At 40.8% G+C, this 15,501-nt stretch overlaps 1 protein-coding gene across 2 annotated transcripts in view; it reads left to right on the forward strand.

Annotated features, from left to right (window-relative positions):
- Positions 1-1,284, forward strand: part of CDC16 (cell division cycle 16) — a 33,747-nt gene extending 32,463 nt beyond the window's left edge. The window contains exons 18-19 of one of the 2 annotated variants that reach the window (XM_037131001.2): positions 792-1,043; positions 1,158-1,284. In XM_037131001.2, coding sequence (XP_036986896.1) covers positions 792-1,043; positions 1,158-1,195 — 290 coding nt within the window. In that variant the 3' untranslated portion in view covers positions 1,196-1,284. Of the gene's footprint in view, positions 1-791 lie in introns of both variants that reach the window. The other variant, XM_037131002.2, reaches the window with a different exon arrangement.
- Positions 1,285-15,501: the final 14,217 nt, after the last annotated feature.

Below are 15,501 nucleotides of genomic sequence, written 5' to 3' on the forward strand. Positions count from 1 at the left end.
GATGTCAGAAATGTTTGAGCCTAATATATCTGTGGAAAATCTTTTTTCCATTTTAAAGATTTTGGTAGGTGGAAAATGCATTTAACCTCACAGTGGTTATACCACTGCCAAAATTACCAATGCCACTGCCACTATTGGTCTACCACTATACCAATGCCAGAATACCAACAGTTCTTGTCTGTAACGCAGCTGAGAAAAAGTTTCCCATGTGTTCCCATCAGTACTTGCAGGGGCTTTGGGAACGGGGTGGTAATGAGCCCTGCTGGAGTTCGAAACTGCATGTACTGTGTTTTGCCGTGTGTAATGTGCACCCATGTTTTTGGCCCAAACTTTCAGGGAAAAAATCTTCCGTTTAAATTTTTAATTCAATTATTTATATATTTATATTTAGATACTTGTTTATTGAAATATAAAAAAAATTTTACCATTTATTTTTAAACATATTATGGTACCAAAAGTTTTACATAACAAATAATTACAAAACACAAGAACAGATACGAGGTATTTCAGGTACTACCCATATACAATTTGCATCCTTATTTTTCCCTCAGAAATCTGGGCAAAAAATGCACATTATATCTGGCAAAATACAGTAGTTCTAGAAGTCTTCCCAGTTCTCTCCCTTGATAAAGCAAGTAAAAAGAAGAGGAGGAAAATGATAGGAACATTTTTTTCCTTCTGAGCTGTCCTTGTGCTTTTAAAAGTCCTATTTGACTTAGATAAGCAGTGTTATGTAATAATGTAAATGACCGTGAAATAATGGAATTTCTTACTGTGATGTTTCTATTTAGGAGCAGACATTAAAGACAAATTGAAGTGTTATGACTTTGATGTACATACAATGAAGACACTAAAAAACATTATTTCACCTCCGTGGGATTTCAGGGAATTTGAAGTAGAAAAACAGACTACAGAAGAGACAGGGCTTACACCACTGGACACCTCAAGGAAAACTCCAGATTCCAGACCTTCTTTGGAAGAAACCTTTGAAATCGAAATGAACGAAAGTGACATGATGTTAGAGACATCTATGTCAGACCACAGTACGTGATTCCCAAATGAGTCCCAATTTCGTTTTGTCCTCCAGTAGAGTAGGTCAGTGTGCCTCCCATTCTTGTCATGTCTTAAGCTTTTCCCATTTTTTCACATGAATCCAGACTATACCTCTACATTTAGGAACGGAGAGCTGCCTTAAGAGACTGAACAAACAGCACACCTTTGCAACAGGTATTTTCTGATCCTTCCAAGTAGTTACGCGTAGTGGAATAAAGAAGGTAAAGCATCCGTTATGTGTTTTTTCTTTTTCAGTAAACGTATTTTGGACTGCTTGTTCATTTACGGAAAAACTGCAGAACCTCTGTGTGCCCTCACTCGTTCCCTCCGTTGTTAACATCTTGCGTCACCATGAGACCTTTGTCATAACTAAGAAACCCGTGTTTTTATGTTACTAGCACCGAAACTCCAGGCTTCATTCAGAGTTCACTGGTTTTTGCATTGTCGCCCTCCTCCTGCCCCAGTTTCCCATCCAGGGGCCACACTGCACTTAGCTGTCCTGTCTCGTCACACTCCTCGTGGCTAAGACAGTATCTCAGACTTCTCTCTCCTGATGTGGATGGTTTTGAAGAGGACTGGCCTATTTTGTAGAATATCCCTCGGTTTGAGTTTGTATCTCATATTTCTCATGAGTTGACTGGAGTCATGATTACTTCTGGGTTTACATCTGGGGAAAAAATATCACAGGTAGGAGGACCTTTCTCTCCACATCATGTCAGAGTACACAGTAACAACTTACTACAGATGGTGTTAACCTTGATCACCTGGTTACAATGATGGCTGCCAGGTGTCTCCACTGTACAGGGACTGTGTGTTCCCTGACCGTACTCTAAACTTTAGAAGCAGTCACTAAGTCCAGGTGCCCTAAGTGGGACCAGGGCATTTAAGCTCCACAGCCTGGAAGAGGGTGTATTTGCACATGTTATTTGGCATCCTTCTGGGATTAAAACTTGTCTCTTCTCTTTCATTTTTCAGTCATTTGGTATTATGGACTTACATGTATGTTTTATATTTTAGGTTATAAATCCTACACAATATTATTTTTTTAAAGGTTTTGTGTATTTATTTGTAGAGAGAGGGGAAAGGCAGGAGAAAGAGAGGAAGAGAAACAGCAATGTGTGTTTGTCTCTCGTATGCCCCCCACTGGGGACCTGGCCCACAACCTAGGCATGTGCCCTGACTGGGAATCGAACCGGTGACCCCTTGGTTCGCAGCCCGCTATCAATCCACTGAGCTAAACCAGCCAGGGCCGCAATATTATGTATTGTGAGGCTTTAATTATTTCAGCTTTGGCCATTAGGAGTTCTTTCAGCTAGGCTCCTGTGAGATGCCCAGTCCATTTTTTTGTTTTGTTTTGTTTTTCTTTTCAATGGTAAGTGTACACACACACACACCCCCAATACCAGTTCAGTGTGGGAATGTGGGAGAAGTGGGAAGGCAGACAGTATATGGGAACTTTGTGCTTTCGGTTCATTTTTTCTGTAAACCTCCACTGCTGTAAGAAATAAATTGTGAGTATGTGTGGATGTAGGTAAATAGACCTTTTAAACATTTTCAGTTTTGCAGTTCAGTGGCATTTATTTTCAGTTCTTTTTCATCATCCCGAACAGAAACATACTTGTTAAGCAGTAACTCTTCACTTACCCTTCCTCTCAGCCCCTGGTGAACTCTAATCTACTTTCTGTTTCTCTGAATTTGCCCATTCTAGGTAATTTCGTATAGGTGGGATCATACAATATTTGTCCTTTTGTGTCTAGTTTATTTTACTTAGCATAATATTTTTAAGGTTTATCCAAATTTTAGCTTCTAGTAGAACTTCCTTTTTACGGCCCTGGTTGATGTGGCTCAGTTGGTTGGAGTGTCATCCCATAGACTGAAAGGTCGCAGGTTCAATTCCCAGTCAGGGAACATACTCAGGTTGTGGGTTTGATCAGCAGTTGGGGTGTACGAGAAGGCAGTCGATTGATGTTTCTCTCACCCTTCCTCTCTCTCAAAAGCAACGAAAAAATGTCCCCTGGTGAGGATAATACAAAAAAAAAATTTTTTTTTAAGAACTTCCTTTTTGATGGCTGAATAATATTCTATTCCTACTAGGTAGAAGTGGTATCACTCATTGGGTTAATTTTTTTTTTCCAAATGACTAGTGGTATTGACCGTCTGATCCCTGTATTTACTGGTCATTTGTCTATCTTCTTTGATGAAATGTCTGTTCAAGTCCTTTGCCCATTTTTAAATTGGGTTGTTTATTTTTTGTTGTTGAATTGTAGGTGTTCATTATAGACTTTGGATATTAAACCCTTATCAGATACATGATTAACACCTATTTTTTCCTTCATGTCTTTTCACGAAGCTCTTGATAGTGCTCTTTGGTACACAGAGGTTCTTGTTTTTAATTCAATGAATTCCGATTTTTTTTCTTGTTGACTGTGCTTTGGTGTCATGTTTAAGAAACTATTGCCAAACCAAGGTTATGCACATTTTCACTTATGTTTTATTCTAAGATTTTAATAGTTTTGGTTCTTAAATATAAGTCTTTGACTCATTTTAAGTTAATTTTTGCAAATGTTGTAAGTTAAGGATCCAACTTCATTCTTTTGCACGTGGAGATTCAGTTTTCCCAGCACCAGTTCCTTGTTGATCTCCCTACTTACTCCACCTGTGAATGAGAGTTGGCATTGAAGTTTTCAGCTACTGTTGTAAAACTGTCTGTTTCTCCATTCAGTTCCATCCATTTTTTGCTTCATAAATTTTGGGGTTCTCTCCATGGATGCATGTATGTTTACGCTTGCTATAGCTGCTTAATCAGTTGACCCTTTTATCTGTATATGATGTCCTTTTTTGCCCATTTAATAATTTTGACTTTTTAAATTTGATTATTAGTAAAGCCAGCCAGGCTCTTTATTACTGTTTGCATGAAATGTTTATTCCATCATTTTGCATTCAGCCTCTTTGTATCTTTGTATCTAAAGCAAGTCTTTCTACATAGCATACAAATGGATCATATTTTTATTAACTGGAAAACTTAATACACTTACATTTAAAGTAATTACTGCTAAGGAAAGACCTACCTCTGCAATTTAGGTATTAGCTCTTTATAGGTATTGCATGGTTTTTGTTCCTCAGTTCCCCTTTCACTGCATTATTTTGCATTTAGTTAATTTTGTGTGTGTGCTGTGCCATTTTAGTACTCTACATTTTAGTTTGTTTCTTCACGGCTACCTGGAGGATTACAATTTACACCTCAAATTTATGACGACGTAGTTGGAGTAATTCCAGTTAGTTTTTTTCTTTTTTTTTTTAATTCTCACCCGAGGACACATTAAAGAGAGGGGAAAGGTGGGGGAAAAGAGAAGAAGAGAAACATTGATGTCACAGAGCAACACCGATTGGTTGCCTTTCATACATGCCCCAGCTGGGGGCTGCACCCACAACCGAGGCACGTGCCCTGAGCGGGGATCAACTGTGCTGCCTTCCAGTGTCCTGGGTGGCACTTCGGCCAGCTACGCCACACCAGGCGGGGCTCAGTTTAGCTGAATAGTGTAGAAAATGATGCCGTACACCTGCACCCTCTCCCTTTAATGTTGTTATTGTCACAAATTACATTTTTTTCATTGTGTTTTCACGAACATTGATTTATAATTACTGTTTTACTCATTGGAATTTGAAACCATATAGGAAGAGGAGTTACAACCAGAAATACACCAATACTGGCTTTCATACTTACCCGTGTAGTCGTCTGTACAATTGTTCTTCATTTCTATATATGATTTCAAGTTACTGTTTGACATCTCATTTGAGCCTCAAGGGCTCCCTTTGACATTTGTTTTAGGGCCTGCCTACCAGTAACAGACTTCCTTAATTTCTGTTTATTGAGACTTTTAATTTCTCCCTAATTCTTGAAGGATAGTTTTACCAGATACACATTGTTGGTTGACAGTGTTTTCTTTCAGAGCTTTAACTATGTGCTCCTACAGCCTTCTGATATCCACTGTTTCTGGTGAATAATCAACTCTGAATTATGTTGAGATTCACCTGTACCTGACAAGTAGCTTCTCTTGCTACTTTGAAGATCTGTCTTTGTCTTTTGACAATTTAACTATAGCGTAAGTACCTCGGTGTGATCTGTTTGAATTTGTATTGCTTGGAGTTTCATAGATATGTAGATTCATGTCTTTCATCAGATTTGGGGGTTTTCAGCCATTATTTCTTCAAATACTATTTTCTGCCATTTTGTCTTTAAATTACTATAATGTATGTTTTGGTATGTTTGGTAGTTTGCCATGGGTCTTTTAGGTTTTGTTCATTTTTCTTTACTCTTTTTTTTCACTGAGTTTTTTTCTGCTTGCCCAAATTTGTTGTTTATCTCCTCTCGTGAATTCTTTTATTTTAGCTATCATACTTTTTAGTTCCAGAATTTCTATTTGGTTCCTTTTTAGAATTTCCATCTCTTTATTGATATTTTCTGTCATTGTTCACCCATCATTCTTCTAACTCCTTTAGTTCGTTATCCATGGGTCTTTTAGCCTTTTGAGCATATTTAATATAGGTGATTAACATCTTTGATGAATAATTTCAATACCTGAGCTTTCTCTGAGATAATTTCTGTCAATTATTTTTTTTTCCTGTGAAAGAGCCATGTTTTCCATTTGGTTTGTATGCTTTATAGTTTTTGTTGAGAGTACATTTTGAGTATCATAATATGACAACTCTGGAATTCAGATTTTACCCACTGTAGGGGTTGGTTTTGTTACCTGCCGAGGGCTTCTGTGGTCCGTTTGTCTAGTGCATATTCCACAGTCCGTATTCCTTGCTGTGTGCAATTACTAAAGTTCCTGTTCCGTTGTCTCTCTAGTCAGCCCGTGACTGACAGATGTTTTTAAATGTCTCAATCTTTTCTTAAAAAAGTATTTATGTGTCTAAATTTTCTGATTGATGCTGCCAAGGAAATTGCTGCAGCTTCGGGGGGTCAAAGCAAGATCAGATCCAGTCAAGCATTTATGCTGATCCCTTGGAACCGAGGGGCTGGCGTGTGTACGACTCCCGATTCTTAGAGGACGAGCTCCTTCCTGGCAGCCTTTGAACCAGACTGCTCTCCCGTGGCAGGGAATGGTTGGTGGTTCCTCTCCACAAAGGACCGTTAACAAACAGCCAGGGTTTGATGGGGGTTTTTTTGTCATGAGGTACTCCCCTGGTGCCCATTGTACTTGCCTGATCAGCTTTCCAAACTTAAAACTGCAGCTAGATTTTTCTCCTATCACTGTGATAAATGTTCGGAGTCATACAAAATTACTTATAGTACGTATCAAAATTAATTGAAACACTCAAAGTTCATAATTGTATTTAAGCTAATAAATTCAACTAACTAGTAAGCACATTTTGTGACACTTTAAAAAAGCCAAAAGAATTGAACAGATTTTGTCACTAACTTATAATTTTGTTCTACAAAATAAATGTGATCTACTGTTCTCTAAATGTCTACATCCTTGTGTGTAGGACATGAGATGAGTTTTCCCTGCTTTCTCACATACTAACACTTGACGATAGTCCTTTTAACTGTTACTCAATGTTGTAAGCTCTCTTGGCCCGTTTTTATTTAGTCATTTTAGCATCATTTGCACCTGTCTCACATAGGGATGAGATTGAAAACTGAATTGATGTGAAATAAGTAGGCAGTAGCCAGTAAGACATGTAATTTTTAATACATCATAGCTAGGCAAAAAGTAAAAGCATCTGGACTCAGCCATGGTAGAGCTGATTGAAATGATAGGCCACATATATTGGAGTGAAGAAAGAAAAGTTCTCATTTAGTTTTGCACATTGTCAGTGATTTGTTTTGTGAAAGATGTTAAAATTTTTCTCTTAGAAAACATATTCTTCAAAGTTTATATCAAAAATTTACTAAGTCTCTAATCTTTTAAGTATTTTCTTAACCTCTTCACTGAAATTGGCACAAGATCTTACTGTGATTTCATGGGTGATACCTGCAATAAGCAAACATTGCTTTCATTAGTCATTTTAATAAAGATGTATGCTTCATTTACAGAAATTCCTTCAAATTCTCATCCTGACTTGCTCATGAATATTCTAGTTTTTCATAGAAAATTCTGTATTGCAAGACATTTATTCACAGCTTCATTAACAAATAAGGTATTACACAGAAATGGATTTTTCAGGCACCTGAAATGCTCCTTAAACATCAAAACTTATTAACCTAAATTGCATCCCAGATGGTTCTACCTATATTTTTTTTTTTTTTTTTTTTTAGTTAGGAAGAGAGGGGAAGAAATATCAGTGTGTGATTTCCTCTTGCACACCCTCTACTGGGACCCCGCCCACAGCTGAGGCGTGTGCCCTAGACTGGGAACCAAAGCCACCACCCTGTGGTTTGCAGAGCAGCACTAAAACACTGAGCCATGCCAGCCAGCTCTGCCTTCCTAATGTAGAAATACAATGGCCAAGGTAGGAAAAAAAATGTATGCACTGGTAATATGCAAGGCAGAAAAATACTAGCTCTTACTTTGTGAGGCTTCCACTAGTAACGCTTTGCACAGGTGAGGAATCAGCACTGCCGTGAGGCATCCATCTCCCATTCTCTGGCTCAGCTCATCACCAAGAAGGTCAGTTTCATGCAATGATGCACTTAGATACCATGACCTACCACTGTTTAGACTCAAGTAGTGTGTTTTGAGTTTTATTTTTCTTTTAAATGCCTTTTCTATCTGTCATTTTTTAATTCTTACCTGAGAACATGCTTATTGATTTTAGAAAGTGGGGGAAGGAAGGAGAGAGAAAAGGAGAGAAGCATTGATGTGAAAGAGAAACATCGATTGGTTGCTTCCTGCACACACCCTGACCAGACCCAACCCACATGCTAGCTGTATGCCCTGTCTGGATTCAAACCTGTGACCTGGTTCATGGGAAAATACTCCAATCAGCCGAGCCACACCAACCAAGATACATGTGCCTCTTTTTATGCCTCCCCTTCTCTTTAGCTGGGGCTAGAAATTCAAATGACTGAACTTAAAATTTCATTTTTTAAATAAAAAGGAATATATCTTCTTAGCATTTATTTTGCCTACCAGATTGAGATATTTCTTTATTTATCATCTATGGTGTTTTGGGGTTTCTGGAAAGCCAACTCCTGGTAGTGAGCCATTATCTTATGGACAGAACTTTAAGACAAAAGGCAAAAGCTTCAAGGCGTTGGACTAAGCTGCTTTTCAGATCAATTTAATACCAATATTTAGACCTTAGAGTCTAACAAAAGGGTCATGTGTAATTGTACTGCCATGTATTTTCATGTTACTACCCAATTCTCTAGCACCTTATAATGATGAGTAGTTTTTTTAAAGCTATCCTTATTTCCCTCTTTAAAGTGACTGTCACCTTCCAAGAAAAACAGGAGCGTTATATTCACCAGCTGGTGTGAATATAATGTAAGTCACTGTCGTCCACCAATTCGATCTATATGCTCTCAAGTAAAACAGCTGTTCCTATGACATACATTTAGCCCAGGACCTCATTTATGAGTGGAGTGTTAAGCAAAAACAAGTTACTATGTTCACTCTGATGTTTCAAGATGATTCGTTACTGGTTTGTTTTGCTGTAGGTCTCTACATATATAAAATAGAACATTGTAACAAGCTGGATGATGTGTAGGAAGGTATGGTTTTTTTAAAGACCTTATTTATTTTTAGAGAGGGAGAGAAACCAATGTGCGGTTGCCTTTTGCACGCCCCCTACTGGGAGCATGGTCTGCAACCCAGGCGTGTGCCCTGACTGGGAATGAAACTGGCAACCCTTTGGTTCACACAGCCTGTGCTCAGTCCACTAATCTACACCAGCCAGAGCAGAAGCTACATTTCTAAATGATTATTTATTTTTAATCTAAAATTGTAAGCTGTTTGGCCAAATGTATTTCATTTACTATATCTTGACATTTGCACTATATAATTTTATTTAAAGCAATTTCAGCAGACAAACCTGAATTGCAAAATTCTGTCATTTTTGTGAATCCATTTCCCTGCATTGTATTTGTGATAACAGGCAGTACAGAAACAGAAGGTCTTTAAAAATGGACAGTGGTGTCTGTTACTTAGGAAAAAAATCATTCGGGCATTTTGCTGGATTGGTTGACAAGAAATAGGTCTGTCTGGAAAAATATGCAACCATTATTACTGTAATGAGAACAGTTTGCGGGACATCAGTACAACCCGGCAGCCAAGGAGAGTGGACTGGACCATGCATGTGTGGACAATGATGACTTTACTAGTTAGTGGGGGCGGTAGACACCATTGAGTGAGCGTGTATACTGTGTGGCCATCCCATTCAAAATGAACAAGTAGAGCAATGAGTCTGCATCAGATTTTGCATTAACCTTGAACATTCCTCCGTGGAAACTAGGCAGATGATTCAGAAGGCTTAGGGGGACGATGTAGTGAGTGCAGTGCAAATAAGAGTGGCACAAACACTTCAGATACTGTTGAGAATCTGTTGAAAGTGATCCCTGTTCTGAAGCCTGCTAATGCGGACTCTGGCCAGCAGTGTCCATGCTGTTGTGGATGCAACGAATAAATTCATACCGACCACCAAAGTCCTGTGGAGAAAAAGGGACAGCGTGACTACTCTCTCAGAGAGAGAGCACCCCAACCCTTGCCTGGACAAGCTTTTATTGTTTCTTAATAGCATACATCAAAGAAGGTTTTCATTCATTATACTCAGGTTTGCTTTAGGTGATTACTTTTTACAGATAACAAAGGAAAGGATGTTACTGATAACTTCGTACAGATTAACAAAGAAAAATGTTGCAAATGCAAGAGTGATTGGTCTTTCTCTGTCCTTGGGAGAATTAGCAGACTTTAGGAAGTTATGTTAAAGCTATGCAGTAATCATTTGCTACTTCAGCTCAGGGTGAGGGAGTTTTAGCAAGAGGAAGCAAGCCTCAGAGCAGCCTAGGTACAATGCAGGCCTGGTTTCCCATGGGAAAGCTGATCTGTGGATTTGGCTCCTGTGTGCTGACTCGTGCCTGCTGGTTTTCTGATAGGGCTGGGCTACATTTGCCATTGCCAGGCAAACCGGTTCCCTGTAATTCCCCCCTGTTTTTAGTTAGGACTCCCATAAAGCTTGCTACTTGCTGGTCTCTTATATGACCCTGGGAAAATAATTTGCAGATGCATCAAAGTATACAAAGCATATTAGAATCAGTAAACAACCAGTGGCTCCAAAAACCCACACTCAGCTTAAGTCCATCAGACTAGCTTTTGGGGTTTAGTTAGACGAGATTATCACAGAGGGTTTGAAAAACCTCCTGCATGGTCAAGTGTTGAATGTCCTGCAACTGCTGATGCAGCTCTAGCTGTAATTTATCAATTTGTCCTTTTAAGTTGGTAGAGAAAGCCCCTCTTAAGTGATGTTGAATATCGCTCCAGGAGTGCTGGCTGGAGTTCCACTGGAGCAGGGTGACACACAGCTTGGAGAATCCAGGGTCACAGGTCAGCTGTTGGCAGATCACTAGTGCATCCTGGTGCTCACCAATCCAGTCAAGTGCTGATTCAACCGCAGAGAGGCGAGTCAGGATCTTTTTATCAATCTGGGTCTGTTGGACCATTTCTAAGGTAATGTTAGTTAAGGGAACATCGACAGTATGAGCAGTTTCACCTGAGTCAACGAGGGCAGTGGTTGCCATGGCAGCAGTCACTGTGACAACTATAGCAGAGACAATGAATGCAGTTAGGATGCCCATGAACTGTCAGACTCGTAAGACTGGCAGCACATTGTTAAGTTCTATTATGCCGCCGTCTGCTTACATCAACTGGCACCCATACTTGAGTTTGTCTTCTGACTGTATAAACTGTAGTGAGGTTTAGCTGAGTAATACTGAGATGGGTAAGGCAGCTGGCATATATGGAGCCTGCAGGGACATGCAGAGAATAAATTTTTGCTGATTCATTCTAAAAGACCTGGGCTGTCCCTGGGGTTGCTGAAAACAGGTGGGGGTGAGAGGTACAAATCACAACCTAATCTTATTCTGGAGGATCAACCTGGTACCAACATCCCGGACACCTTTAGGGTCACAGCCAATTTTTATATACGGATGCTTCCTAGTAATAAAAGGCTAGTGTGGTTAGGAAAAACAATTCTGATAATAGGTGGCCTGGTGCTGGGCACTTCCCACCATATATGAGTATGTAGGTGTTGAGTCGGAAGTATTGTGTCAGGCTTAACTAATATTTTCCAGTTAGCGCCCCAATTCTCTTCTACAAAAGGACTTCTGGGGAGAAAAGTAATAGTAGCATTTGATCCTCAGCATGAAGACCAGAAGACTGAGTCTTTAGGTTAGTGTCTAAGGTACAAAGAAGAACTGGAGGGGGATTGGAAGTATGGTAGACCCCCTCATGAGTACGCAGGCCAACTGTGGCTGCCATGGAAAGCTGATAGTAATTGCTGCGTTGCTCTTTGCAGCTGTAGTTGTTCTTTTAAAGGAAGCACAAAGTGTTCAGAAGGACAGGAAAACAAACTGGTAAATGTTCAGCAACATAAACAGTATTTTTTGGTACCAGTAACTAGTGTTTGTTTTCTTCCAGTGGGCCATCGGGGCCTCCGCACTCCTCCAGTCCACTGAGTATTGTTAGTGGAAAAGGGAGGCTCAACATTCCACCAGGTGTGTAGCTTAAATACTGTGGATCAATACTGTGGCCCCAATAAATATAAGAGGAGTTAGCCTCTGTAGCCAGGCCCTGCCCCCCTAGGCAAAATATAATGGCAATTAAAAGCAAAGGTTTAGCCAAACTGGCTGACAGCACTGCTAAGTAAGCGATAAACCTGTTTTCTGGGGTGTCTTCTACCCTTGTTCAGCAAGAATTTCCTTGGCTCGAGCATTAAGAGCCTTGATACCCCCCATGTAGTGGGGGCATGCCTAAAAGGAACATTATGGGGCATTGGGGGGTCGTTGCCCTCTGCAGGAGGTGTCTGAGCCTTGACCCCTCCCATGGGGGCAGGCCCCATCCTCCTCCATTGGCGGACCCAGACCCGTGTGTAGCACCACGAGTGTCCTGTTTCTTTTTGGTTGTTCAGTGTCAGCTGGGCCATCAGGTCTGTCAGTTGATTGGTTCTCGCCTCCTGGTGGCAGAGCTTGATATCTGTCCTACTCATGATAAGGCTTTACTCTTTGCTGGTAGCCAGAGAGGACCTGTAGGAATGGAAACACATGCATACCCTCTTCCCCATGTTAAGAGGTTGACAGGGCCCTGCCAAGTGCCATCTCCTAGTGGATATATAAAACCTGAAGGTAAGGTGGTTTTGACTCTTTTCTCTGAAAATGTTTTTCAATTGGAGTGCAGAGTGATTCATCACAATTTAGAAAATTGCAGGTAAACATGCTAATACAGTCAAATTGGGGGGGGAGGACTCATGTCTTCCCAATTTTTTTTTAAAGATTTTTAAAGGTCTGATGAGCCCGTTCTACAGTTGCCTGACCGGTTGGATTGTAAGGTATTCCTGTTTTATGTTGGATATTCCAACGCTGAAGAAGAACCTGAGTAGAACGGGCAAGGTATCTGGGGCCATTATCAGTTTTAATTTGCTGAGGCCGTCCTAAATGACTAAACGCCTCAAGCCAATGGGCTTGTATATTTTTTGGAGATTCTCTTGTTAAAGTAGATACATGTAAGACACCAGAATAAGTATCAATAGAAATATGAATGTATTTGAATTTTCCAAAGGGAGGGTAATGAGTGACATTTGTATGCCAAATTATTTGAGCACCTAGTCCTTGAAGGTTAACTCCCGTAGATGGAGGTGCCTTGGTAAGGGCTTCACAGTCAGGACATTCTTTAATAATTTGCTTAGCTTGGGAGTGAGGAGCATTAAATTGCATTCAGAGTGTCTGGCTGTTTTGAAGAAAAAACTGAGTAAGGCAGTAAGGACACTAAGGCATCATTTGCCTTATTGTTACCATCCACCAGGGGGCCAGGCAAGCCTGAATGGGATCCAATATGAGTAATGAGGAGGGGGTGTTCTCGCTTTGTCAAGGAGGAACTGTAGTGTCAAAAATAAGTAGATTGGGGTCAATAGAAGTCTTAATTAATGCCTCATCTAGATGCAGAATAGTATGAACAGTATATCCTGAGTCACAGACTACATTCAAAGCTTCCTGGGGCCATTGCTGCAGGGCCTTGGTTGCAGCGAAAAGCTCAGCCCTGTGAGTAGGGGAATGTCCTGAGTCTACAAGATTTCTCCAGTTTTTGCCTTCTTACCAGGCAATAGCAGCCCGTCCAGTTTTTCCAGAACCCTTCAGTCAAGAAACACAGTTCTTGCCCCAGTTACTGGCGTTGGGCTGACTTTTTCTGCTAGCCTTATTTGAAGAATAGAATGTTCTGAAGCAATCTGTTTGAGGGCAGATTAATTTCTAGTCCCCCTACAAAGTCAGTTATAGCACAGTGAAATTCTAAAGATCGAGCTGTTAATTGTAAATAAATCTGAGTTAAGGGGATGTGAATAAAGGCAGGATCATATTTTGAGACTCAGCTGTTTCTTTCAAAACAGAAACAAAAACAAGATTCAAGCAAACCAGTATTTTCAAATTAAATCCTCTAGCCCTAGAATCTTATCTCACACCACCTGGTGCTATTTTAACTTTTGCCCAATTTTTTCCTAAATAGCTAAGTCTAAAGATCCCTTATCAGGGAGACATCCAGCAGCCTTAAAAAGCTGCTGAATAAGCTTAAAATGCTGCTCTTGTTCCTTAGAGAGCCTGTTCCCCATGATTGAGGATTTGTAGAAACCTTTAACGAAATTTTTTAACAAATAAAAGAAACTTTTATGAAATTCTTCTCTCCACAAGTGCAGGAATTACAAAGCCAGTTTCAGTTTTGTTTCACTCTGTCTGCATCTTTAAATCCTACTTCCTGCTAGTCAGGAGTGTAGTGGGTCGAAATGTGCTATTGGTGGAAGACAGGGAGGGGTACCGGACATTCTTGGTACCCTAATCCCACTTACGGGTCTTGGGTCCTCCCCCAAGCATTTAAGACTGTGAGGGGGGCCTTGAAGAGCTAGGTGAGGAACTTTCATATTGTGATTTCCCTGACTAGCCAGAAGTTAGACTAAGTCATTTTGGAAGTCCTTAGAAGGCCCCTGTACATCTCGGGAATTAATCCCAGACACACTCCCAAAGGTTCCAACTCATGGGAACACCTGATCTCTCGAGCCGAGGGGAGGAAGTGCCTTTTATCTTCAGAGCTCGGCAAATGCCAAAAGCTCTCATACAAAACCTGTGACTAAGAAAGATGGAGATGTAGGTGGAAACATTGTGCCTCCTCACACAACCAAGTTTAAAGACAACAAAGTTTTAGTAACAAAAATGCAGCCAAAACACAGAAAACTGAACTGTATGGAGGTCTGACAACAACGAACCGTTCAGACAGACTGGTAAAAGGAGCAGAGTCAGCAGCTGTTGGAGCAGAGTTGGGCAGGAAAAATCAGCCAGACCAACCCAGGAGTGCAGGCAGTGGTTGACAGATCCCAGGTGTGGAGTGGCAATGGGCAAACCCAGTGAGGGTGCAAGGTGGCTGGCTGACCACAGTCACACTTTTGCCCATAGATAAACCAGGTGAAGGAGTGAGCAGTGAGACAGACTGCTCAGGCTAGGGCCCCAGCGATGGGAATTAAAGCCTAAAAGCACCAATTGGAAAAACTTTCTGGGTCAAGGGGAGGGGAGAAGCTCCCAGGCTCCCAGAGAGTTCACTGGAGAGACCCACAGGGTCCTGGAGGGCGCACAGGCCCACACACCCAGGAGCCGGCACCAGGGGGGCCAGGTTTGCTTGTGGGAAGCAGCAGAGGGGACCAAAATGCAAGAGAGAGAAGAACAAACACCATTGCTTCCTCTCTGACCCCGCCCCAACATACAGCATCACAACCCAGCACATGGGTCACCTGCCCTGGCGAACATATAAGGCTCCGTCCCTCATACGTAACAGGCGCAAACAGACCAAAACATTATGGCTCAAGAATAGCTCAAAACCCCAGAGCCAAGAATTCTAAGTGACCAAGAGATAGCCAACCTGTCAGATGCACAGTTCAAAACACTGGTAATCAGGATGCTCACAGAACTGGTTGATTTTAGTCACAAATTAGAGGAACATATGAAGGCTAAACTAATTGAAGGGAAATGCACAGAAAACCAATAGTAATGGAAAGGAAACTGGGGCTCAAATCAAGGGAGTGGACCAGAAGGAAGAAAAAAAATGACCAAACAGAAAAGAATGAAGAAACAAGAATTCAAAAAAAAAAAAAATGAGAGGCTTAGGAAACTCCAGGACATCTTTAAATGTTCCAACATCCGAATTAGAGGGGTACCAGAAGGGGAAGAGGAACAGCCATGAGTTGAAAACTTATTTGAACAAATAATAAAGGAGAACTTCCTCAATCTGGCAAAGGAAATAGACTTCCAGG

Source organism: Artibeus jamaicensis, unplaced genomic scaffold (genome assembly GCF_021234435.1).
Source record: "Artibeus jamaicensis isolate MK-2021 breed Jamaican fruit bat unplaced genomic scaffold, CSHL_Jam_final scaffold_833, whole genome shotgun sequence".
NCBI classification, from domain to species: Eukaryota; Metazoa; Chordata; class Mammalia; order Chiroptera; family Phyllostomidae; genus Artibeus; species Artibeus jamaicensis.